We start from the raw sequence: 26,930 nt of genomic DNA, 5'->3' as shown, positions 1-26,930 counted from the left end.
TAAATAACATATTTTCCAAATCTCTGAGTGACATGTCCCGCAAATTTATGGTGCAGTTCGTGGCAGTCCACAGCTGAATGCACGCATGCAATCCAACTTGTCAATCCACCTGTCAAACACCAGAAGGCAACACCGATGGGAGATGTCAGCTCCCAGCTGAGCATGAACCCTGCGTTACACCATCTCCAGCATCTCCTCTCCAGAGTGCATTTTGATACATTCTGACCGCTTATAATTTCAGCAATCGCCCAAAACCATGTTGCCCGTTGCATTGGTATGTCACTACAAGTAATATGTTGTTCAAAGTAATGCCCGGTATCATTCAAAAGAATTGCCATGTAATCCAATTATTTAACTTGGAGGAGATGCAGAAGGGATTTATCCCTTGTATCAAAAGTGACTTGAGCATGGATACTAAATCTGTAAAGTCTTTTGTTTCATTTTATTTTTAGAACTAGTTGTATAATTGACAAAATGTAACACTTCAGAATTTTACTTTTATTTTCATTTAACTAAAATGATAAAAGTGAATTAGATTTGTACTAAACCTTTCAAAAATATTTTGGTATTTGAATTTGTTTTATCAGTACTTTGCCTTCAATTCTTTAGTCCCATTTGTATTTCTTTGTGTGCTGCAAACCTCATTTCTTTAAACTATGTTTATTACATTCATAGTCCGGGGCTACTGATAGAATTCGAATGTAATTTTTCAAATATTTGAGTTTTGGTGTTCATTCATCCAATTTATATGGGAGTAAGGTGTGGTTTAACAAATCCAATCCATTGTCCTTATCAAAATATCCAGATGTATGTACATTTTGTAGGAAAAGATGTCTATTGACTTTGTACCTTTTGTAGATGTGGCTTGCTCCTATTTTATCAGCACCAACAGAAGAACACTCCAGTTACTTTCATCGTGGATGGTGCTTTGGTGAAGTTTGGCCAAGGGTTTGGTACCACAAGCATATATAGTCAGAAACAGGAACCTCCAAAGAAGGTGAGATTGAATATTTATGTACATCATGCAGCTCGCTCAGATTTATTTATCAAGCAGTTCAAGGCCACCTCATAATATTTTGAGCACTACATGGCAACTAAATGAAGGCCACATAAAGGATCATTGTTTGTGTGAACAGGGCAATTAGATTAAGCAGTGAATGTTCTTTTTGAGGTGAAACTGGTATGAAAAACTGAAACATACAGAAAATAATCAAGGATAGTTGTTTATTTAGTTTACTGTAGTATGTCCTAAGTGACTGACCTTGCTAAAGTATGTTTATCAAACATAACATGCCACTAACCTGTTCATAGTTTTTCCTGTAATCTACTCAGGCTGGAGATATTTTTGAAAGGATGGGAGTAGGAAATAATTAAATTAACTATTTACCCTACTGCACGTATGGTTTACTGAAAATATAGCTCTTTATGGATTTGAGCAGGATTTTTCCAGCATACTTGGTTAAGATAAAAATGTCTCTTTTGTTTTACTATGCAAAATGAATAGGATCTGAAGAATGAAACAGTTAAAATTGCCTGATATCGGTGGTGGGGAAAATGCTAGAGTCAGTTATCAAAGATGTGATAACAGCACATTTGGAAAGCGGTGAAATCATCGGACAAAGTCAGCATGGATTTGTGAAAGGAAAATCATGACTGACGAATCTCATAGAATTTTTTGAGGATGTAACTGGTAGAGTGGATAGGGGAGAACCAGTGGATGTGGTATATTTGGATTTTCAGAAGGCTTTTGACAACGTCCCACACAGGAGATTAGTGTGCAAACTTAAAGCACTCGGTATTGGGGGTAAGGTATTGATGTGGATAGAGAATTGGTTGACAGACAGGAAGCAAAGAGTGGGAATAAACGGGACCTTTTCAGAATGGCAGGCAGTGACTAGTAGGGTACCGCAAGGCTCAGTGCTGGGACCCCAGTTGTTTAGAATATATATTAACAACTTAGACGAGGGATTAAGTGCAGCATCTCCAAGTTTGCAGATGACACGAAGCTGGGCGGCAGTGTTAGCGTGAGGAGGATGCTAAGAGGATTCAGGGTGACTTGGATAGGTTAGGTGAGTGGGCAGATTCATGGCAGATGCAATTTAATGTGGATAAATGTGAGGTTATCCACTTCGGTGGCAAGAACAGGAAAACAGATTATTATCTGAATGGTAGCCAATTAGGAAAAGGGGAGGTGCAACGAGACCTGGGTGTCATTGTACACCAGTCATTGAAAGTGGGCATGCAGGTACAGCAGGCGGTGAAAAAGGCGAACGGTATGCTGGCATTTATAGCGAGAGGATTCGAGTACAGGAGCAGGGAGGTATTACTGCAGTTGTACAAGGCCTTGGTGAGACCACACCTAGAGTATTGTGTGCAGTTTTGGTCCCCTAATCTGAGGAAAGATATTCTTGCCATAGAGGGGGTACAAAGAAGGTTCACCAGATTGATTCCTGGGATGGCAGGACTTTCATATGATGAAAGACTGGATCGACTAGGCTTATACTCTCTGGAATTTAGAAGATTGAGGGGGGATCTGATTGAAACGTATAAAATTCTAAAGGGATTAGACAGGCTAGATGCAGGAAGATTGTTCCCGATGTTGGGAAAGTCCAGAACGAGGGGTCACAGTTTGAGGATAAAGGGGAAGCCTTTTAGGACCGAGATGAGGAAAAACTTCACACAGAGAGTGGTGAATCTGTGGAATTCTCTGCCACAGGAAACAGTTGAGGCCAGTTCATTGGCTATATTTAAGAGGGAGTTAGATAAGGCCCTTGTGGCTAAAGGGATCAGGGGGTATGGAGAGAAGGCAGGTACAGGGTTCTGAGTTGGATGATCAGCCATGATCGTACTGAATGGCGGTGCAGGCTCGAAGGGCCAAATGGCCTACTCCTGCACCTATTTTCTATGTTTCTATCTCAGGTCACAAGACCAGATCTTGTCAACTTTTTCCCCCAGCTTATTGGTGGCTAGCTGCAGTGGTGACTTCTATACCAATGCCACAATGTGAAAATCAGGAGCAAACTGTGGATTGGATGACTGTCCTGTGGCTACGTTGTTGAACTCTGCAGTGAGGCCAGGGTAGAGTACAATGTACTGGAGTTGAGCAGCTGGATGCACTTCTTTTAAATATGTTTAGTGAGCTTGATTGATAAATGAAATCAGCAAAGTAGGTTTTATTTATTTTGGTAATCTTAATAATTTTTAAATCTTTAAGATTTTAAAATGACTTTTCAGAGTTCGATTGGCGCCATTAAGGGGGCGACTGTTTGTGTGCTCCACAGTCGCAGTCATAGTTAAGCATCATTATTTTAAGACATTTAAAAAATCAATTGATACTCAAAATCGATGAACCTTGGAAGGCAGAATTGGGTCACAAGTGCAGTCCTGCTTTAAGATAACAGAAGCGGGGATGGTGTGCCAGTCTGGAAGTACGATTGAAATGCAATGGCTTTAGATTCCCTTTCCCAACTATCCTGCTGGCGAATGTACCATCTCTGAAAAATGTAATTGAAGACCTCAGAGCAAGATTGCTGTACCGGAAGGAACTCAGTGACTGTTGTGTACTTTATGGCAAAATGGCTATCCAGCCATTTCTAACCAGCGCTGTAGATCGATGGCTTCATGATTCTCTGTAAAGCTATGACAACTGAGTCTTTTAAAGGCAGATGAGGGAATATGCTTTATGATTCACTCATTATGGTGCACAAACCTGGCAGTTCTGTCTCAGTCCTGCTCACCTGACTTGGAACATCTGGCAGTCAAATTTTGTCCATTTTATCTGCCGAGGGATTTTTCTCTCAGCCAATGTCAGGTAGGCACTGGAGGAACTAAGCACAATAATCAGCAAGGACAAAAATACATACCCGGAAGTCTTTCCTATCATTGTGGGAGATTTCAACCAGGCCAGCTTGAAGAAGTTTCTGAACAACTACCGCTAACATATCACTTGTGGAACCAGAGGGGCCAACACCCTTGCCTATTATTATACCACCACAAAAGATGCTTTAGAAAGTCTACTGTTGGCAGAATTTGTGATGGTGATAATAAGTCACAGTTGTAGTTAAGCATCATTATTTTAAGACATTTAAAAAATCAATTGATACTCAAAGTCAATAAGAAGGAGTGAGATAAATCAGTTGGTTGAGTAATGTCGCAGCGACAACCTTACACTCAACGTCAGTAAGACCAGGGGATTGATTGTGGACTTCAAGAAGAGGAAGTTGAAGGAACACATACCAGTCCTCATCGAGCAATCAAAAGTGGAAAGAGTGAGCAGTTTCAAGTTCCTAGATGTTAACATCTCTGAAGATCTATCCTGGGCCCAACTTGTTGATGCAATTACAAAGAAGGCACACCAACTGCTATATTTCAGTAGGAGTTGGTATGTCACTAAAGACACTCGCAGATTTCTACAGATGTACTGTGGAGAGCATTCTAACTGGTTGCATCACCATCTGATATGGAGGGGCCACTGCACATGATTGGAAAAAGCTGCAGAAAGTTGCAAACACTGCCAGCTCTATCATGGGCACTGGCCTCCCCAGCATCCAGGAAACGTTCAGAAGATGATGCCTCAAAAACACGGCATCCATCTTTAAGGACACCGTCACCCAGAATGTGTCCTCTTCCCATTGCTACCATCAAGGAGGTGGTACAGGAGCCTGAAGGGAAACATTCAGTGTTTCAGGAACAGCATATTCTCCTCTGCCACCAAATTTCTGAATGGACAATGACCCCATGAACACCATCTCAGTATATCTTCTCACTTTTTATACTAATTTAATTTTCTTTTTACATATGCTTGTTGTATATGCAGTGTGGGCACGTGGCCAAGTGGTTAAGGCATTGGACTAGCGATCTGAAGGTCGTGAGTTCGAGCCCCAGCCGAGGCAATGTGTTGTGTCCTTGAGCAAGGCACTTAATCACACAGTGCTCTGCGACGACACCGGTACCAAGCTGTATCGGCCCTTGCCCTTCCCTTGGACAACATTGGTGTCGTGGAGAGGGGAGACTTGCAGCATGAGCAACTGCTGGTCTTCCATACAACCTTGCCCAGGCCTGCGCCCTGGAGAGTGAAGACTTTCCAGGTGCAGATCCATGGTCTCGCAAGTCTAACGGATGCCTTTATTATTATTTATTATTACGCTTGTAATTTATAGTTTTTATGATGTATTGTAATGTGCTCACGCTGCAAAACAACACATGTCATGACGTATGCCAGTAATATGAAACCTGATTTGGATTTAATAAATTTTCTATCACATAAGTGTGTTTTAAAATAAATTTATTCGTTCCAATTTTTATTTTAATCATTTTTTGAACTGATTACAAAAGTCTCTGATCATTAAAACCGATTAAGAGCTGTCAAAATACGATCAGGATGTTCTGGGGATTTGACTGAGATTTGTTAATTACACTCTCATTGTTACTTACAGGTCTCTCCAACTCAGAGTGGTTTTAGTATTTAATTAGTCATGACAAAAAATTATGCAAGGCATTTGCAAGATGTAGTCACAAACTAGCTGTAGAAACAAACAAGGGTAAGTTAAAATCTTGGGCAAAGCTGTATTTTGAGAAGAAGATCATTAATTGATAGTTGGCTGCAGGGGAGTTTTAATAGTTGAATAGTTGGACCAGTTAGGAACATCTGAAAGCAGTTAGAATATAGTAGAATTAAGTCTAGTAACTGAAAAGGAACAACAAATGCCAAGGTATATTACCATTCAATGTATGTTGTATCGTCCAGAGTATATCTCAAGTTAGTTACTAAGGCAAAACCTCTTGTCCTGTTGTGAGAATCTGTGTTCCAAAGGCAGACACTACCACAAGGGAGCAATTAGTTTCTGTTGAGATATGACAAATGAAGAGTGTTGTCTTCATTTGTTATCTAATTTGACTTTGTGTTTTAAATAAAAAGAAAAACTAATGTCTAGCTCAGAAATATGAAGAGTTTGGAAGTCTTTGTTTATTCTGTAAAACAATCCCAAGATACTTAATTAAGTTCTTTGGATGCATTTCTGGATTTCTGATAGCTGCAAAGCCAAGATTTTTTTTAAAGCAACTGTGATGTAGCAATTCTTTGCATGGTGGTTCACAATAGCATTTTAAAGCACTATTTTATATTTTATTAAATAAAAGATATAAGTGGAGATGATCAAGATTTTGGTAAATTGGTTTATCATTGTCATATCTAGCAGAGGACGGTGAGAAACGTGTCTTGCATACTGGTCATGTAGATCAATTAATTACAGCAATGCCTTGCGGCAGTTCAAGGTAAAACAATAAGTGTTACAGTTCCAGAGAAAGTGCATTATAGGTGGACAGTAAGGTGCAAGGTCAGAACAGAGTAGACAATAGACAATAGGTGCAGGAGTAGGCCATTCAGCCCTTCGAGCCAGCACCTCCATTCACTGTGATCATGGCTTATCATTCACAATCAGTACCCTTTTCCTCCCTTCTCCCCATATCCCTTGACTCCGCTATCTTTAAGAGCTCTATCTAACTCTTTCTTGAAAAAATCCAGAGAATTGGCCTCCACTGCCTTCTGAGGCAGAGCATTCCACAGAACCACAATCCTCTGTGTGAAAAAGTTTTTCCTCAACTCCGCTCTAAATGGTCTACCCCTTATTCTTAAACTGTGGCCTCTGGTTCTGGACTCCCCAACATCGGGAACATGTTTCCTTTCTCTAGCATGTCCAAACCCTTAATAATGTTATATGTTTCAATCAGATCCCCTTTCGTCCTTCTAAATTCCAGTGTATACAAGCCCAGTCGCTCCAATCTTTCAACATATGACAGTCCCTCCATCCCGGGAATTAACCTCGTGAACCTACGCTGCACTCCCTCAATAGCTAGAATATCCTTCCTCAAATTTGGAGACCAAAACTGTACACAATATTCCTGGTGTGGTCTCACCAGGGCCTTGTGCAGCTGCAGATTGTTAGGTTGAGTATATCTTATTGTCCTAGGGACCCATTCAGTAGTCTCTAGGATAGAAACTGTCCTTCTGCCTGATGGCAGGAAGGAGAAGAGAGAATGTCTGGGGCAGGTGAAGTCTTTGATTATGCTGGGTGCTTTTCTGAGGCAGTGAAGTGTAGACAAGAGTCTGTAGAGTGGAGATTGGTTTCTGTGATGTACACCACTGTCTGCAGTTTCTTTCAGTTATGAGCAGAGTAACTGTCACACCAAGACATGATGTACCCTGATAGGATGTCGTCTGTGGTACATGGATATTTATCCACGAGTGTCAAAGGGGAAAGAGGTGGATTTAATGCCGATGGATTTTGAGGACTAACTTCAAGGAGGAAAGAGATAATAGAGCATAGCAGTCAGAAACCTCAGAGCTGAAAGCTTTGGAGTTGAATGGGTTAATGCTGGTGTTGGAGTAATTGAATTTGGATTGCCTAGGTTGCCAGAATAGTCAAAGTGAGCAGATACCCTACGGGAAGAGGCCATAGAGAGAGGGGGGTATTGCCATGCATGGATTTGAAAATGACATTGGCATTTTAGAATTAATATGTTGCTTAATTCTAGCTGGTGTAGTTCACCCAAGCCAGTAATAGCAGATAGTGTTGCTGCTTCACAAGTCTGGCAGCCCTGGCTCGAACCTGACCTCAGGTGCTGAGCACCAGAGTCTGCATATTGTGACTCTTGAGTTTCTCCTAGCTCCTCTGGTTTCAGAATCACTGACACATGAGATGAAATTTGTTGTTTTGCAACAGCAGTACAGTGCAAAACATAAGATTACTACAGATTACAATATACTTAGAGCAAATAAAAAGGATTAACAAGATCATATTCATGGGGACCTTTCATAAATAGGATGGCAGAGGAGAAGAGGCTATTTCTAAGTTGTTGAGCATTTCTAAGTTTGTGTTAAGCACGTGGCCAAGTGGTTAAGGAGTTCATCTAGTTACCTCAAGGTTGTTAGTTCGAGCCTCAGCTGCGGCAGTGTCTTTGTGCCCTTGAGCAAGGCACTTGATCACACATTGCTCTAGTCTGTGCGAGGAGTGGTGCCCCACACAGACTTCCAATCTACGCCTTGTAAGGCATGAAAATGCCCGATGCAGGCCTCTCATGGTCTGAGTCGACGTTCCCTCCCCTGAGCAGGGGTCTTCGGGCACCTGTACTTCCTCCATGATACTGATAATGAGACGAGGGCGTGCCACAGATGGTAAGGTCCTTAGTGATGAATGCCACCTTGTTGATACACCACTTGCTGAAGATCTCAATGATGAGGAGGGTTGTGCCCGTGATGGAGCTGGTTGCATCTAATTCATGAGTCCAATGGGATATTTTCCCCCAACATCCTGTAAAGGCACTGTTTATAGTTTGGCTATTACAGATATTTCTCCTACATTTGAAGGGAGTGGGTGGTGATTAGTGCTGAGTTTCGGAACAGACTATTTCCTCGATCTTTCACCTGCAATAGACGTGCATTCTGGAGGAAGGTGTAGATATGGGCAGTGGTGGCTAACCAAGTGCCGGAAAAGCAGTGGGTTAGAGGGGCCAGTTTCATGATTTGACACAGCAGATGAGCTGGCAGAGAGATCAGTGAAAGGTAAGAATACAGAGTGAAGATGGCCACAATGATGTTTTGAGAGACTGAAAAAGGAGGCTTGTGAGAGGGCGTTGTGCAGGTGTGGGAATATTATTGTTGAGGGCTAATGAAGAGTTGGTGCAGAGAGCAACAGAACCAAGTGTAGAGAAATAAAGTGAGGTTGATGATGGGAGGAGGGGACTATGAATAATGTAAAGGAAGAAGTGAAGGGTGTAGAGGTGAAAAAGCATCAATGGATCAGGTCTGGTGCAGTGGTTGTGTGCATACACTGTGGGCCTGCCTACATTCATTGGGATATGATATATCTTAGGGATGAATACAAAATAGCAAAGTGACGGGAGTTAAACTTGGAGCTCTTGTGATGATGTGTATAGGATGGAATATCAAAGATCAGCTAGTCTAGTTTGGAACCATATAGAGGATAAATTTAGTTTGGAAGCAGTTTGATGGTGAGAGTGTCAGGGTGTACATTTTGGAATATTTCTTTGAAACTTGAGAACTAGTAGTTATCTAGAAATTATTGTGGAACAAAGGGGAAAGCACAATAAGAAAGTTCACTATCAAGTTCCCCGTCCAAGAATAAACCTTGAACTTTCAAAAGTTTTGTGGTCTTGTCGTTTTCATGGACCCTATATTTCCCTGTATTATTGCATATAATATATGTTATTCAGTCATTTAGTTATTGCTTTCTTAAAGATAAACGTTTCTCACAATCGACCTCCAAGTCAGTTCATGGGATCTAATTCTTATCTGTATTTTGAAATTATTTCTTTTGAGGCAGAGTCTAAGCTGGGTCAAATATTTCAGAAGTGTTTTTATATAAGAAAAAATGTTAACTTGGGATGTTTTACACTGTAATTCAAACATTATTAAAAATACTACTTCAGTGATTAGAAAGAATGGAAAAATAATAACTCCAATTTCTGCCAAATGCTGTGTTTTGTCTGGTCTGTATTTTCACTTTCTTATTCATCCTTATTCACTTCTCTTTCCTTTCCTACTCCCTTCCCTCCATGACCCTGTCTTCTTAATTCCTTTTTTAACTCTGGCACTGTTGATGCCTTGGTCTCGTGCCCTTCTATCTTTCTTTCTTGTTATACCTTACCATAATTTGCAGTGTTTGTAGATCCAAAAAAGTGGTTGTTGAGTTTAAGACTTTTGTTCTCATTCATTTTTGAGGGAGTGTAAATTTGATTGCTGAAGTTCATTATTTGATTCCGTATTGGTGGAGTTGATGTAACATCTGTGGACGGTTGCGATCTAGGAGGATTTTGTTTTCCCTTTTACATTTTTAAACTTACTTTTGTATTTAATCTGCATCGTTATCTCAATTATTTTTACTTCAAAGGGTAAATTTTTTTGACAATCATAACTTTACAAAATGTTCTCCATGTTCTGCAGTGATAATGGAAGGCTCAGTTCTAGAAAAGAGCAGTACAATGCAGTTATGAGAGTGTAGCTTTTGTGATTTATTTAAACTAGCAATTACATCTGTCAGATTTTTATTTCCATAAAGAACAGGGTGACATTTGTATATAAAAGCAGTTTTTGATTAAAATGTTATCTTGCAGAGTAACAATCCTAAAGATTGAGTGAGGAGGTGATCTAGATGATTAGAGTGTATGGCAGGCTTATCACTGGCATTTTCCAAACTTTCCATCAGCAGATCAGATGAGGAACAAACGTGATGGAAAGACTTTTACAACCCTTGAGAGTTTCAGCCACACTTGTGAATAGTCTGGAGAATATTTATTGTTGCCTCATCCATGTCCCTTTACTAATTCTCCATCATACCCTTGTCTCCTTCTAACCCCCAGTGCCCTCCTTTACCCACACACCCTCCAGCAATATTTATTTAATTGTGTAAATGCTGCAGAGTTTTGGGAGAGCTGGTGCTTCTTGGCTGCAGTTTGTGTCCACCTGCAGTGTATTCAATCATTCTTGAGAATATTCAGATGTTAGGAGATATGGGATTTCTAAGGCTTAAGTTTGAAGACTTTCTGGTGACACCAGTCAAAATGCTTTATGGAAAAATAATTAAAAGCATTTTGGCTGACCTACCCCACCTGGGGGATTTCGTCCCAGGACAAGTTGAACTTGTTTTCCAAGATGTCTTTATCTGTTGCAGAGATTCTAGATGATTAATTTATACCTGACATTCTTCTCTGCTGGTAGTAGAATACGCTGAAGGAGTAAATGGGAAACAGAGCAGATTATTATTTGCCCCCTATGTCTCCCATCTACCTTTTCCTTCAATCAGTGTTCAAAGAAATTGTTACCGTTGTTTTCTGCCGTAATACAGTTTCAAATGAAGTAATTGTAAGTTCTTGGGGGCCAGTGAAATAGTGGGGGATTTAGTTAGGGTGGAAGCAGCTCATAGTTTGCTGATTGGCTTTCTGTTTTCCCATTCATGTGCAATTGAAGTAAATTCATTCTTTAAGAACTGAGTATTTGCTGAAAACAATTTTCTTACAGCTGCTCAAAAACTAATTCTGAAATCATGCTGAACATTAGCCTTAAAAGATATCTCAACTACATTGATCTTGTCAAGGTTCAGCAGCACTGACACAAAGGAACAAAATGATCAGGCCAAGTGGTAGATCATGCATTATATACAGTACATACTCAAAAAATGTTAAGTTTGCATGGCATCAATTAAGTAATCTTGACATTCAAGTTATCTGATGACAAGTCTTTCTAAAACATTAAATGTCTGTTCTCTTCCAGATGTGTATCAATGTACTATGTATCTCGGTGCTTTATGGATGATTACTTGCACACAGACAGGCCACAATGTACAATTCCTTTCAGCCACTTTGTCTCATTTTTATTCCAACTCTGGCTTGCTAATGTGACTATAACTGTTTGCACCATTCAACAAATAGTTTTACATCTTTGATTTACACTTTTATTGGAAGAGTTAGGAAACAATATATTCTTTGCAAGATGAGAGTTAAAACAGTAAAATGAACTAACTCATGGGTAATGCACACACAAAAATCTAGCCTGAAACATTGACTGCTTACTCTTTTCCAATGGATGCTGCCTGGTTTCCTGAGTTCTTCCAGCATTTTGTGTGTGTGTGTTGAGATGGACTTCAGTAAAGCTTTTGATAAAGTCCTTTATGGACTTTAGTAGTAGTAGTTTATGGGAGACTGGTTTAAAAAGTAGGGCCCATGGTATCCAGAGCAAGTTGTCAAACCGCATCCAAATAGGTTTGACGATAGGAGGCAGAGAGTGATGGTAGAGGGTATTTTTATGACTGTATTTCTGTGACACGGAATTGGTGCTGCTTATGTACTTGAATATCTTGGATATATGAGGCAAGATCAGTAAGTTCACGGATAATATGGAGAAGGGTCTTAGCCCGAAATGTTGACTGTTAATTTCCATTGATGCTGCCTATCTTGCTGAGTTCCTCTGGCATTTTGTGTATTTTGCTTTGGGTTTCCAGCATCTGCAGAATTTCTTGTGTTGGAGATTAGTGGAGTTGTTGGTTGGTTGGAAGTTAGTCTTAGGCTTTGGAGAGATATTGGTGTGTTTGAGTGACCTGAAAAATGGCAGGTAGAGTTTAATCCAGACAGATGTGAGATTATTCATTTTCAAAGTATTAATGAGGCTAAGATTTTCACAATGAATGGTAGGATCTTGGGGAGTATTGAGAAACAGTGATTTCTGGTCTATCTCTTTTGCATCTTCAAGTCCTTGAAGATGCAAAGGAGATGGACTATAAGGCATATTGGACACTGGTCTTCATTAGTTGGGGCATTAAATACAGAAGTAAGGAGATTATGCTCCATCTTCTTAAATCCTTGGTCAGAGCTCAGCTGGAATACTGCAAGCAGTTCTGGTCTAAGGTATAGGAAGAATGTGATGGCGCTAGGGAGAGTTCAAAGAAGATTCACCGGGATGGAGCAGATGAAGAGCGATTGAAGGAGCAGAGTCTTGGCTGGAGTGGAGTAAGTTACAATAGGACATGTTGCAAGAAACATAGGTTGTGATAGGTGATTTTAACTTTCCACATATTGACTGGAACTCTATACTGTAAAAGGGCTGGATGGGATAGAGTTTGTCAAATGTGTTTAGGAAGGTTTCCTTAATCAGTACATAGAGGTCCCAACTAGAGAGAGTGCGATACTAGATCTCTATTAAGGAATGAGACAAGGTAGGCGACGATTATGGAAAGGGATAGGTCTGGTCCTTGGTTTGAGATTCTGAATTGGACAAAGGCCAATTTTGATGGTATCAGAAAGGATCTGGCAAGTATGAATTGGGGCAGGTTGTTTTCTGGCAAAAGTGTATTTGGTAAGTGGGAGGCCTTCAAATATTGGGAGTAGAGTTTGTCAGAATGAAAGCCAAGGACACTGGGGTTTATGGAACCTTGGTTTTGTAAAGATCTTGAGGCCCTGGTGAATTAAAAAGGAGGTGCATAGCAGTATAAGTAGGAAGGAGCAAATGAAGTATTTGAGGTGTACGAGAAATACAAAAGAACAATTAGAAGGAAACCAGATGAACTAAAAGAAAGCATGAAGTTGCTCTAGCAGACACGTGAAGGAGAGTCCCAAGTGTTTCTACTGATATGTTCAGAACGAAAAGATAGTAAAGCACAAAATTTCTCCTGGAAGATCTGAATGGTCATTTATGAAAGGAGCCGACAGTGATGGGGGGGAAATAGTTTCTTTCCCTCCATTATCAGATTTTTGAATGGACAATGAACCCATGAACTCTACCTCAGTATTTCCCCACTTTTTGCACAACTAAATTAATGTATTTTTATATATACTTATTATAGTTCACAGGGTAGTTTTTTATTGTGCTGCAAAACAACAAATTTCATGACATATGCCAGTGATACTAAATCTGATTCTGATTAAATGGATTTTTTGCATCTGTATTTACTCAGGAAATGGACAATGGAAGTGAGGCAAAGCAGCCGTGAGGTCATGGCCCATGTGCAGATTACAGAGGAGAAGGTGTTTGCTGTCTTGCAACAAATTAGGGTAGATAAATCCCAGTACTTAACAAGGTGTACCCTTGACCATGTGGGAGGCCAGTGCAGAAATTGCAGGGGCCCTAGCAGATATACTTAAAACGTCCTTGGCCATGCGTGAGGTGCCAAAGGATTGGAGGATAGCTAATATTGTTTCGCTCTTTAAGAAAAGCTGTAAGAGTAACCCAGGAAATTATAGGCCAGTGAGCCTGACATCAGTAGTGGGTAAGTTATTGGAACGTATTCTAAGGGACTGAATATGTAAATATTTGGAGAGGCAGGAACTGATTAGGGATGGTCAACATGCCTTTAGGCATGTCTGACCAAACTTAGAGTTTTTCAAGGAAGTTACCAGGAAAGTTGAAGACAAGGCAGTGGATTTTGTTTACATGAATTTTGGCAAGGCCGTTGACAGAAGCCTGCATGGGTGATTGGTGAAGAAGGTTCAGTTGCTTTGCATTCAAGATGTGGTAGTAAATTGGATTAGACATTTGCTTTCCCATAGAGTGGTAGATAATGGTTGCTTCTCTGACTGGAGGCCTGTGACCAGTGGTGTGCTTCAGGGATTGGTGCTGGGCCCATTTGTCATTTGTATCAGTGATATGGATGATAATGTGGTAAACTGGATCGGCAAATTTGCAGATGACACCAAGATTGGGTGTGTAGTGGACAGTAAGGAAGAATATCAAAGCTTGCAGTTGAATCTGAACCAGCTGGAAAAATGGCAGATTGAATTTAATGCAGACAAATGTGAGGTGTTGCATTTTGGGAAGACGAAACAGGATAGGACTTGCACAGCGCACAGTCAGAACTGAGTGCAGTAGAACAGAAGGATCTGGGAATACAGATTCATAATTCCTTGAAAATGGTGTCAGGTAGATAGGGTTGTAAAGAAAGCTTTTGGCACATTGGCCTTCATAAATCAAAGTGATAATAGGAGTTAGATTGTAATGCTGAAGTTGTACAAGGATGTTGGTGAAGCCTAATTTGGAGTATTGTGTACAGTTTTGGTCACCTACCTACAGGAAAGATGTCAATAGGATTGAAAGAATGCAGAGACAATTTACAAGGATGTTGCCAGGACTTGTGGACTTGAGTTATTGGGAAAGGTTGAATATGTTAAGACTTTATTCCGTACAGCGTGGAAGAATGAGGGGAGATTTAATAGAGGTATACCAAATTATAAAGGGTATTGTTACGTACCCCGTAACTGGGTTGCCAAACCAGCAGAAATGGATCACTCAGTTGGAGTCTGGAGTACTAGAACTAAGAAAGTTTTATTAAAGAAACAAGCAACACAGTAATCGAAAGGATAATAAATGCAACAGTTCAGTGATGATAAACACACATGTGCACAGAATTAAGATAACAGCATCAATCAAGCTCTATCGTTGTCTAGGGGTAAATGACCAATTTCAAAATGACTCAAAGTTCAGTCCAGTTTAGTAGTTCAGTTCGCAGTAATCGTTGCCATGGCGGTGGACAACGTGGGGGAAGAGAGAGATAGAATAGGAACAACTCATCATTCAGAACGGCTTCACTCACAGACCAGCAAGATGGCTCACAGACCAGCGAGATGGCTCACAAACAGCTTTTGGGCAGGTCCTTGGTGATGTCACCTGAGGTCACCGACTGTGACCCCTCCTCCAGATGCGGTCGATCCTCTGCAGTGAACCCGGCACCCAGGCAAGGGCGGACACACACCGGGTTCCCGCTGATCGTACCTTTCCACCCTTGTCGTTGTCTGGGACTTCTCACCCACTCGTGAGAAGCGCACCGCTTCCAGGGTCTCGTTACCTCGGGTGGCGTGTGTGTGTGTCTTAGCGAACCTGTCCCTTTTTATCCCCCTGCTGGGGTATCGCCTGTCCATCACTTCAAACAGTTCAGGGTTCAAAGGGGGGAGCCGCTCCAGACAGCTCTTCCTCCCACATCCCTTCATTACACATCTCCAGACGCTGCTCCATTGTTCCTTATCTCTCCTTCCCCTGAGGGCAGGTGGCAGACCAACTGCTGATGCCACCGATGCTAGCCCAGGCCAGCAAACATCTTAATTTTATGTGTATTCTCGTAACACTTCCCCCCTTTAAGGATTTTTACCGGGAGGTAAAAATTACAAACATGACTACATTATCTGATACATACACAATATACATCTTTAACAGTTATTTAGCTAATACAGAGAATTTGAAGCTGTCAACACCTTGACAGACAGTCATCACATTTTCTGTTCCTTTTACACGTGTTATTAATAACTCCTTAGACCAGGCTCCAACTCAGCAAACTTCATAGTGGCCAAAAACACTGATGAATTGCGACCAATGTAACCTCTCATTTGGTTTTGTCCCGGACCACAACAACAAGGGTCGTCCCATTCCGACTCAATTTTCCCTCGCAAGGGCTTAGTAGGAGGGGGACGGGTATTGACCGCAGAGTTATTGCAAAACTTCCTGCAGTACCCCACCATCTCCAAAAGCCTTCTGAGGGCCCTCTTGTCTGTCGGGGTTGGGAGGTCAGCGATAGCCTGCACTGTAGCTTGCATCACTGCCAGCTGCCCCTGTGTCACCACAATTCCCAGGTAAGTGACATTCGCGTGGCCGAATTCATTTTTTCCAAGGTTCACTATCAAGCTGGCTTCAGACAGCCGTGTTAAATTGCCAATACACACCTCTGTGTTCATCAGCCCTTTAGTCACTGAATTACTCAAAAAATATGGGTGTTGTTTACTTGGCCGCCCTATTGTAACCGACATAACCCAACGTCCCAGTTCTTTGCATTTCCTCGGGACAATCAAACACATGGGTGCGAGTCGTTTAATTACTCCTTCGGGGATTAAGGGAGAGACCTTATCAGTAGACCTGGCCAAAACAATAGCCTTCTCCCATCTGACCGATCCCATCCTAATCTTTTCAAAATGGTTTTTTTCTCTTAGCAGGGGGCCCCTAGCTTCATTGATTTCCACGCTAACACCGACTAGGTTTGTTAGCATATCAAAAGCCGGTGACCGTCTCAGTTCGCGTCGGTCATGATCAATAACATTTTTCCCCCTGGGCAGCCGGTAACTCTCTTTCATGATTCCACCAACTGTTTCCTCCAGCACCGCAAAATGTCCACCGGGGGGTACCTCGTGGGCCATGTTAAAAACCTCATCCCCATAACTCTTTTGCACCACCCCCCATTCCTCATCTGCGGGTACTGTACTTGATTTCCCTTTCTTCCTTAGCACTTCCTCCTCCGCACAATAGCTTGTCAAGGCTGTGTCAGAGAGAGCGGTCTCGGCAAAAACCATCAGCCCCTCGTCTCGCTCCTGCGTCTGCACAAATTCTTTCCTGGCTACTGCTACGTCCGTCCCAGCTCCCTCACTACCTCTTATCTCACTACACCCTGTCTCATACAAGGTTGGCAGAAATGTTTCAGCCAAATTCACCATCGCGGGCGGGGCCTCCATGCTGGCAGGCTGACCCGTCAATCTCACGACTGGGAACACGATTTCTCCGGCGATGTCATTACCGAGCAAGACTTCCACGTCTTTCATCGGTAATTCGGACCTCACCCCGATCGTGACTAGTCCAGAGACCAGGTTGCTCTGTAAATGTATCTGGTGCAAAGGGACTGACTCTGTCCCTTCCCCAACACCTTTGACCTCTACCTCCCCAGTCTGGGTCTCTGAGCTAAACTCTAATACACTCTTCAGTATTAGTGACTGACACGCTCCCGTGTCTCTCCAGATCCGCACTGGAACTGGTTTTAACCTCTTTTTCACTGACACCAGTCCGGCCGAGATAAACCTCTCGCGCCCTTCCTGGACTTTTTCAGACCTGTCCTTCCCTAGCGGTTCGCTTAACAGCTCAATACAGCCATTCAAAATTTCCGCTTTTCCTTTCCCCGTCTCCTTCCTTGGGGCAAAGCACCTGGACGCAAAGTGTCCGACTTTCCCACAATTATAACAGACGACCCCAGGAGACTTCCCACCAGACTGCTCCCGGTCTACCTTATCCTTTTCACTAGTCCCCGGCTTACTTTCTGACTTTTCCGGCGGACTCTCCCCGCCGTCCTGACTACCCTTCTGGTAGCCTTTACTCGGGGCAACCTTCATTTTATGCGTCAACGCATACTCATCCGCTAACTTAGCAGTTGCGGCTAACGTGGCTGCCTCTTTCTCATCGAGGTAGGGTCTCATACCCTCAGGGACACAACCTTTAAACTGCTCAATCAGAATCAGCTGCAGCAGTCTGTCATAATCCCCCTCTACCCCTTTCGAGGCGCACCAACGCTCACAATATGTTTGCATCTCGCGAGCAAACTCCAAATACGTGCGGTCCCACCGCTTCCTCGCATTCCGGAACCTCTGCCGGTATGCCTCCGGGACCAACTCATAAATCCTGAGGATGGCCTCCTTCACCACCTCATACTTCTGGGCATCTTCCGCGGATAAAGCGGAGTAAGCTTGTTGGGCTTTCCCTTTCAGTACACTCTGAAGTAAGACAACCCACTTATCCCTCGGCCAGTCCTGACTTATAGCTACTTTTTCGAAGTGGAGAAAGTACCGATCCACATCGGTATCGTCAAATGGGGGAACCAGCCTAACCTCCTGGGTCGCCCGGAACCCTCCACCTTGGTTCGGCACGAGCCCCTGCTCGGCCCTTATCTTTAACTTCTCCAGCTCAAATTCCCTTTCCCTCTGTTTCTCCTCTCTCTCCAACTGCCTGTCCCTCTCTCTCTCTTCTCTCTCCAACTGTCTTTCTCTCTCTTGCCTTTCTACCTCTTTCTCTCTCTCCCGCCTTTCTAACTCTCTCTCTCTTTCTCCTGCCTTTCTAACTCTCTCTCTTTCTCCTGCCTTTCTAACTGCTTCTCATCGTGTTCTAACTGCCGTACCCGGAACTCGTGCTCGAGTCTCAGTTTTTCAAGCTGTACCTGTACCGCGTCTCCAGCAGGTTTTTCAATAGACACCACCCCCAGCTCACCTTGGGGAAACACACCTTTAGATACATAGTGCTCTACAATAGCTCTGTGTATCTCCTCTCTCCTCATTGTCGACTTCACCTTGGCAAGATTCACCCGTTTGGCCACAGCTATCAATTCCGATTTCCTGGCATCCTCTAATGCCTCCAAGGTCGGCGCCTTTATAAATTCCTCAACCTCCATTTCTGCTGTTTGTCTTTTCTTTCTTTCGGGAATTTTAACCCAATCAATTTACTCCGTCCCAAATTTAGCGTTCAAAATCGCGGACGAGAACCCCACTTATGTTACGTACCCCGTAACTGGGTTGCCAAACCAGCAGAAATGGATCACTCAGTTGGAGTCTGGAGTACTAGAACTAAGAAAGTTTTATTAAAGAAACAAGCAACACAGTAATCGAAAGGATAATAAATGCAACAGTTCAGTGATGATAAACACACATGTGCACAGAATTAAGATAACAGCATCAATCAAGCTCTATCGTTGTCTAGGGGTAAATGACCAATTTCAAAATGACTCAAAGTTCAGTCCAGTTTAGTAGTTCAGTTCGCAGTAATCGTTGCCATGGCGGTGGACAACGTGGGGGAAGAGAGAGATAGAATAGGAACAACTCATCATTCAGAACGGCTTCACTCACAGACCAGCAAGATGGCTCACAGACCAGCGAGATGGCTCACAAACAGCTTTTGGGCAGGTCCTTGGTGATGTCACCTGAGGTCACCGACTGTGACCCCTCCTCCAGATGCGGTCGATCCTCTGCAGTGAACCCGGCACCCAGGCAAGGGCGGACACACACCGGGTTCCCGCTGATCGTACCTTTCCACCCTTGTCGTTGTCTGGGACTTCTCACCCACTCGTGAGAAGCGCACCGCTTCCAGGGTCTCGTTACCTCGGGTGGCGTGTGTGTGTGTCTTAGCGAACCTGTCCCTTTTTATCCCCCTGCTGGGGTATCGCCTGTCCATCACTTCAAACAGTTCAGGGTTCAAAGGGGGGAGCCGCTCCAGACAGCTCTTCCTCCCACATCCCTTCATTACACATCTCCAGACGCTGCTCCATTGTTCCTTATCTCTCCTTCCCCTGAGGGCAGGTGGCAGACCAACTGCTGATGCCACCGATGCTAGCCCAGGCCAGCAAACATCTTAATTTTATGTGTATTCTCGTAACAGTATAAATAGGGTAAATGCAGATACGCTTTTTCCACTGAGTTTGCGTGAGACTAGAATTAAAGGGAGTGGGAGAAGGGTGAAAGTTCTAATGTTTAAGGGAAACATGAGAGGGAATTTCTTCACTCAAAGTGATGAGACCATGGATTGAGCTGCCAGTGGAAGTGGTGGATGCAGGTTCAATTTCAACATTTAAGAGAACTTTGATTAGGTGCATGAATGGGGGCGTGGGTATGGAGGGCTGTGGTCTGTGTGCAGGTTAATAGTTCATTACTGACTAGATAGGTGAAGGGCCTATTTGCTGAAACGTTCTAAGACTATGGCCAAGGTGTGTAAAGTTAGGTGGGTGTATAGGCTGGGTCAACTGCAGGAAACATTTCTCCATATCAGGGTTGGAAGATATAGATTTAGGATAAAGGGGGGAGAGATTCAGATAGGATATGAGGAGGACCTTCTTCACCCAGGGAGTTGTAAGTACCTGGAATGTCCTGCCAGGGAGAGTTGTTGACATCATTTAGGAAGTAACTGTAGATAAATACTCAAGTTGTTCAGGCACAGAAAGGCATTGGCAAAGTGCTGGGAGGTGTGATTAACACAGAAGGATGCTCACTGATCAACTCAGACTAGGATTAAATAGCCTGTTTCCCTGCTGCTTCATGTGTGACACCATATTTCAGTTACAGAATGAATCACTCACTTTTTTTGTGCTCTGTCAATATGATGGAGTGATAGAACATGGATCTGTGCTTACAGAATACAATTCTGCCATTGGGGAAGACTGAGGAATTTTCTGAACACAAATAAATTTAAATCTGAGGGCAGTCTTCTTGCTTTAGTTCTGTTCTTGCATACTGATGATTATTTGTGGAAAAACAGCTTTGATGCTAGCTTTGGGACAGATTGCACAGTATAGAAAGAAAAAAGTATAGTTTTGTTAGAAAATAAATCTCAGGTAAATATGATCAGTATATAGACTTGAAAAATGGTAACATGTTTTCATGAAATAGAATTTTCCTTTGTTTATTTCCTTCAAATTGTCAAGCAGAAATATGCTTTTACTACTTATCTACGTGTTTTTGCTTCTGTAGGTGATGATGACGAAGAGGACCAAAGATATGGGCAAATTTAGCTCTGTCACTGTCTCAACCATTGATGAGGAGGAGGAGGAGATTGAAGCGGTAAGATCTAGGGATGTTTATTTTAGTACTGCATAGTTGGACATCATGAAAGTAGTATTTAGTTGCTAAGGGTGGTTAGGGATGAATGCCAATGTTGACATTGTAAGTGATAGCCACATCCCATGAGGGGATAAATATATTAAACTATAATGACATGTTCATTAAAATGCTTCCTGGATTGCAATATGAAAGTATGATGTTAACTTGTATCATATTAAAGTATCTCCATTCAGTTTGTTTCCAATTTTATTGAGAGAGTCCTTGTGCACCATCTGTAAATAACATCAGAAATGACCTTTCTGATTTGATAAAATGGAAATATAACCCAGGAAATTACAGACCTAATACTTAAACATTTCAGTCTAATAGAATAACATTCTGTGAAGCTTAAAGCTTTCACTAATTATAAACAATTTTTTGGCTAGGTAACATAATCATATTATGAATCCCAAATTCCTCTGTTTACCCTTGCCACATCTCTGGCCTGAGAAGTTTGTAACAGAGTTGCCTTGAAAATTGCTCCAGTCTCCTACCAAGAGGCAGACCCTTTACTTTTCTGTCCTTGGCATTATCGAGGGGATGCAGAGGATTTACTGCCAGGGCAGAGAATTTTAAACATGTGAAATATTTGACTATGCTGGAGGTTTCTTTGGTAGAGTGGAGGATGACAGGAGCATTATCTGTCTATTCATGAGAGGTTTGGTCAAGTCCTTCACAAAAAAAAGAGCTGATGTGGCCATTTATCTTCTCAAGTCTATGCCACAATTCAATAAGGTCCTGGCTGCTATACACTCAGTGGTCACTCTTAGGTACACCAGCTTGTTGATGCAAATATCTAATCAGCCTATCATGTGGCTGCAACTCAACGTATAAAAGCATGCAAACGTGGTCAGGAGGTCCAGTTATTGTTCAAACCAAACGTCAGTATGGGGAAGAAATGTGATCTAAGTGACTTTGACCTCGTGGAATGATCATTGGTGCCAGGAAGTGGGGTGGTTTGACTATTGCAGAAACTGATGATCTCCTGGGATTTTCACTCATAACGGTGTCTGGAGTTTGCAGAGAATGATGCGTAAAACAAAAAAAAAAGATCCAGCAAGCAGCTTGGTGGGAGGTCAGAGGAGAATGGCCAGATTAGTTCAAGCTGACAGGAAGTTGATAATAACTCAAATAACTACATTACAATAGTCATATGCAGAAGTGCATCTCTGAAGGCACAGCATGTCGAGCCTTGAGGTGGATGGGTACAGCAGCAAAAGAGCACAAACATACTCATTGGCCACATTATTAGCGACAAGAGGCATCTAGTAAAGTGGCCAGTGAGTGTTTGTCTCTTCCTCTTTCCTGTCTGCTACTCGCTTGCTAATTTAAAAATCTACCTCATCTTTAAATATGTGCAACGATTGGTCTCCTCAGCTTTCTGGGTCAAGGAATTCCAAAGTCTAATTACCCCTAAGAGAAATTATTTTTCACCTTTATCTTGAATGGGTGCAATTCTCTCCACCCCACCCCCCTTCTGAAATTCTGCCTTCTGGTGTAAGACTGTTTCACAAGGGGAAATATCCTCCACCCTGTCAAGAACCTCTTTCAAACAGGTCTCTCATTCTTCCAAACTTCCAACAAGATCAACCTTTCCTCGTTAAATGAGATAATCCTCCATACTTGTCATCCTAGCAAACCTTCTCTGAGCTGCCTCCAGTGATAATATAACCTTCCTGAAACAGGGTGATGTTTTGTAGCAGAAAAGGTGGTACGGATGATGGTAATGGTTGGACTGATTAGAGGAGCTTTGTGGAAAAAGCTTTCTTCATCTAATGAGTAGGAGCAGTCTGGAGTTCACTACTTGAAACTTAGTAGTGACACTACTTCACTACTCTCAATCCATTTAAGTTGAACAAACACCCAATGAGTGTACAAAGCTACGAAGTTGGGTAACTCAGTTTTTAACCGCTTTTGGGGTGTCTTTATTGCCCAAGAGTTTCTTGATAAATATGTATACATATTTACAAGAATACATCTATATTTTGCTTAACTTGTGTCCTTGGGTTCCCCTGTACCATTCATCAATACTGCATCCAGTCAAGGGTGATTACAATGTGCAAGGCACGAGATGAGAACAATGCATGAGAATTGTTCTTGCCTCCAATAATCCAGAGAATGCATTAACATAAAACTTATCCAGTAACAGGGTGAACTTTAAATATTTTTTTTTCTTTCATTCCTTATATTGTAAATTTGTTGTGGATTTGGGCAAGTGAGCTGGCAGTGAGTCATCACTTTGAATGACATGACGAGTGATAATCCCTGATTTTTGCCTGTTTGTATTTTGTGCATTGGACAGAGGGAGATTGCTGATTCCTACGCCCAAAATGCCAAAGTCATTGAGAAGCAACTGGAACGGAAAGGCATGAGCAAGAAGAGACTGCAGGAGCTGGTGTGTGAAGCATTATTTTAATCATTATCATTGTGTGAAAGATCTGTACTCCAGATTTCAGGACATGGTGTCTCTGCAATTAGAACTTGCAGATAATATGGAACACAGAATTAATTTGTAAAGGAAGGTATAATCCAGCTGGAATTTGACAGAGCACAGGCAGTTTTTTGCCCCAGCAACATTAATTTCTTAATCTGACTTGTGGCTCAGATGTGGTTGCAAGTGCATTTAAAAAAAAAACTTGTTCATTCTAGCCCTGAGTGAAATGGAGAAAGTTCAGGTGTTTGGAGTGGAGTTGAATGTGGTCACAAGACGCCAGTATAGGATTTTATTCCTGGATCTCATTCAGAAGAACATTGTAAATTATTAATTTCTCATTCCCAATAACAAATTAAATTCAGCATATTAAATAAACTAAGCCAGCCCCTACAACTTGTGTTTTTTTTTATGGCTGAAAAATTAATACTGTAGTTTTCAATGTGCAGTTGTAATGAAGAATCTGTCCAAGTTCAACACCTTTACTCAGCTAAACCAGCTGCCCTCATTGATAGCACACTTCTCCACAGTGTGTGTTAATAAGAATACAATTAACTTCGAGATTTGAGGTATTATGCAATATTTCAATGCTGTATAATACTTAATAAGCCATTGAAAATATTATGCCTTGTAGAATGAGGTGTAATTGAGTTTTAATTGGATGCCACTAAGATATTGTTGAGTGAATTTCATACTTAATTTAAATGTGAACTATCATATACTCAGAATAAATAGCATTTTAGAAATTCCAAACTCTTTATATATTTTATTTGCAGCTTCTGTCCCAAATGTTTGTGCAAACATGTTCTGTTTTTTGTAAAATGTTGTACATTTTGCAACAGAAATAATTAATTAATATGATTAGGTTTGCAGCCAGGTTGATGCGGTCACCATTCCCTGGACATGAGACGTTGCATCAGACTGGTACTGGGAAAGGGTAAACCACAGTCCTGAGCTTGCTCAATGTTTTTGTGTAGGTTGTCTTGAAGTTAATGCACAGTTACTTTGATACAAATCAACAAAAAAAAATCATTGTAAATCTGTACAGCTAATGAATTTTTAAAAATGAACTTGGTACTTCCAAATTAATCTATTGGTGTTTTCAGTGTAGGCCAGGTTCAGGTTTCCTGTGTAATAAATTTATTTTCTTTTCACAGGCGGAATTAGAGGCTAAGAAAGCCAAGATGAAAGGAACCTTGATTGACAATCAGTTCAAGTGAACAGTGGATTCAAGAAAGTGGCCTCCTGACACAAGACATGGAGTACAACTGAGCAGCATCAAATGTACTTTCTTCCACGTTAAATATAGAGACTATAAATAGATGAGGAGAATGTAAAGATTGTTTGTGTATGAGAAAGGGATTATGTTGCACAAACTTGTACATTTCTACTGTAAGGTCTATTATTTAGGAATACACTTGTATAAGAAGACATTTATATTTGATATTTTTATTCATTTTTTTCACTGTTTTCTCACATCCCTTCGCTTTAGAACTTTCCTGTTTTCTCACATGCTGTTAAGGTGTTTTGAGAGTGAGAGTTACACAGCCAGACATGAAAAGAAGTGGTTATGTCTGCTTCCTAATCAGATTTGTGAAGAGCTTTAAATCTCTGGCTGGAGGAGGAGGGACTATTAGAACACAAGTATCACACACAACCCTAGTGATTACATGTCACCCTGTAGAGGGCACATGTAATCACTAGAGTTGTATGTGGTTCTTGTGTCCTAACAATCTGCCAAGCCTTGATGAAGTTCACACCTGAAAGCTGATGGGATCGTGTTTGGTTCATGTGTTTAAAGGAAGTACTATTTTATTCTCAAGTAGAATGTTAAAGGTATTTTACAGTTAGTCACTCAAATAGTTCTCTATGACTCTAAACTGGATTTTTTGTTGTCATAATTAATGTTTGTAGAGAAATCCATGTGAAATAAAAACCAACTAATGCTTTTCATTAACAACTCTAGAAATAAGTGAGAAAATAACCTAACTTATAATATAACCTTGTTTAGGAAGCTAGGTAGGAAGTTGAAGAGGAGTAATCTCTGTGAGGGTAAGAATAGCATGGTTTGGTCGATGAATGCGTGGCTGAGAATTGGTTCGGGGGTGGGGTTTCTGATTTCTATGTTATTGGGTGCTGCCTGGACTAGAGGGCTTTTCTTATGAAGATAGGTTGAATGAGCTAGGGCTTACAGAGAATGGTGCATGAAGTAAAAAAAAATCTAGTGAGCAGCAGTTCTGTGGGCGAAAAAGCCTTGTTAATGAGGGAGATTCGAGGAGAATGGATAGACTGGTTTAAGCTGACAGGCAGGCGACAGTAACTTAAATAACCATGCGTTACAACAGTGGTGTGCAGAAAAGAGTCTCTAAACACACAACACATCGAACCTTGAAGTTGATGCATTCCAGCTGCAGAAAACCACGAACATGCACTCAATGGCCACTTCACTAGGTACAGGAAGTAACCCATAAAATGGCCACTGAGTCTAGATTGGATCCTGAGGTCACACCTCTTCCCTTTAAGGGAGCATTCACTCTCACTTACTCTCCCACTCACCCTGATCTGTTAGATTTCTGTGTGTGACAGAGCCTGGGGGTTTGATGTTATTGTCACTGTTTATTTTTGCGTGGCTGGGGCTTAGGAGTTAGAGGTTTGAGGTTTTAACTGCCATGTTCGTGTGTGCAAACTCTTTTTGTGCGAGGGAGGGTTGGGGGGGTTTGGGGTTTGCGAGTTTTGTTTCTTTTTCATGCGGGGGGAGATTGATATCTTTTATTTCAAGGACTTTCATGGTTTTTCTCTATCATGGTTATTTGGAGAAGACGAATCTCAGAGTTGTATTCTGCGTACATACTTTGATAATAAAATGAATGTTTGAACCTTGACCCTACTTTCTCTCTTCAGTTCTCTAAAGGCTTCAGCATTTTCTTAAGATGAGGTTGAATTTATTCCAAAAAAAAGAGAAAGATTTGGGTACAGATATTTTAACTCTGAAATCCCTGAGTAAACTAAATATTCGAAGGAATTGGTTGTTGACTTCAGAAGGAGTAGTGGACCGCAGGACCCAATTTACATCGGTGGTGCGCAAGTGGAACAGGTCAAAAGTTTTAAGTTCCTCGGGGTCAATATCACAAGTGACCTGACTTGGTCCAACCAAGCAGAGTTCACTGCCAAGAAGGCCCACCAGCGCCTTTACTTCCTGAGAAAACTAAAGAAATTTGGCCTGTCCCCTAAGACCCTCACTAATTTTTATAGATGCCCCGTAGAAAGCATTCTTCTAGGGTGCATCACAACCTGGTATGGAAGTTGTCCTGTCCAAGACCGAAAGAAGCTGCCGAAGATCGTGTTCACGACACAGCACATCACACAAACCAATCTTCCATCCTTGGACTCACTTTACACTGCACGCTGTCGGAGCAGTGCTGCAAGGATAATCAAGGACACGACCCACCCAGCCAACATACTTTTTGTCCCTCTTCCCTCTGGGAGAAGGCTCAGGAGCTTGAAGACTTGTACGGCTGGATTTGGGAACAGCTTCTTTCCAACTGTGATAAGACTGCTGAATGGATCCTGACCCGGATCTGGGACGTACCCTCCAAATATCCGGACCTGCCTC

At 41.8% G+C, this 26,930-nt stretch overlaps 1 protein-coding gene across 1 annotated transcript in view; it reads left to right on the top strand.

Moving 5' to 3' along the window:
• Window positions 1-26,199, top strand: part of steep1 (STING1 ER exit protein 1) — a 30,380-nt gene extending 4,181 nt beyond the window's left edge. The window contains exons 4-7 of the mRNA XM_063061443.1: window positions 859-997; window positions 20,758-20,847; window positions 23,189-23,281; window positions 24,475-26,199. Coding sequence (XP_062917513.1) covers window positions 859-997; window positions 20,758-20,847; window positions 23,189-23,281; window positions 24,475-24,537 — 385 coding nt within the window. The 3' untranslated portion in view covers window positions 24,538-26,199. The remainder of the gene's footprint in view (window positions 1-858; window positions 998-20,757; window positions 20,848-23,188; window positions 23,282-24,474) is intronic.
• Window positions 26,200-26,930: the final 731 nt, after the last annotated feature.

Source organism: Mobula hypostoma, chromosome 10, assembly GCF_963921235.1.
Source record: "Mobula hypostoma chromosome 10, sMobHyp1.1, whole genome shotgun sequence".
Taxonomy (NCBI): domain Eukaryota; kingdom Metazoa; phylum Chordata; class Chondrichthyes; order Myliobatiformes; family Myliobatidae; genus Mobula; species Mobula hypostoma.
The sequence above is the reverse complement of the archived record's forward strand: the minus strand, read 5'-3'. Positions and strand labels throughout refer to the sequence as shown.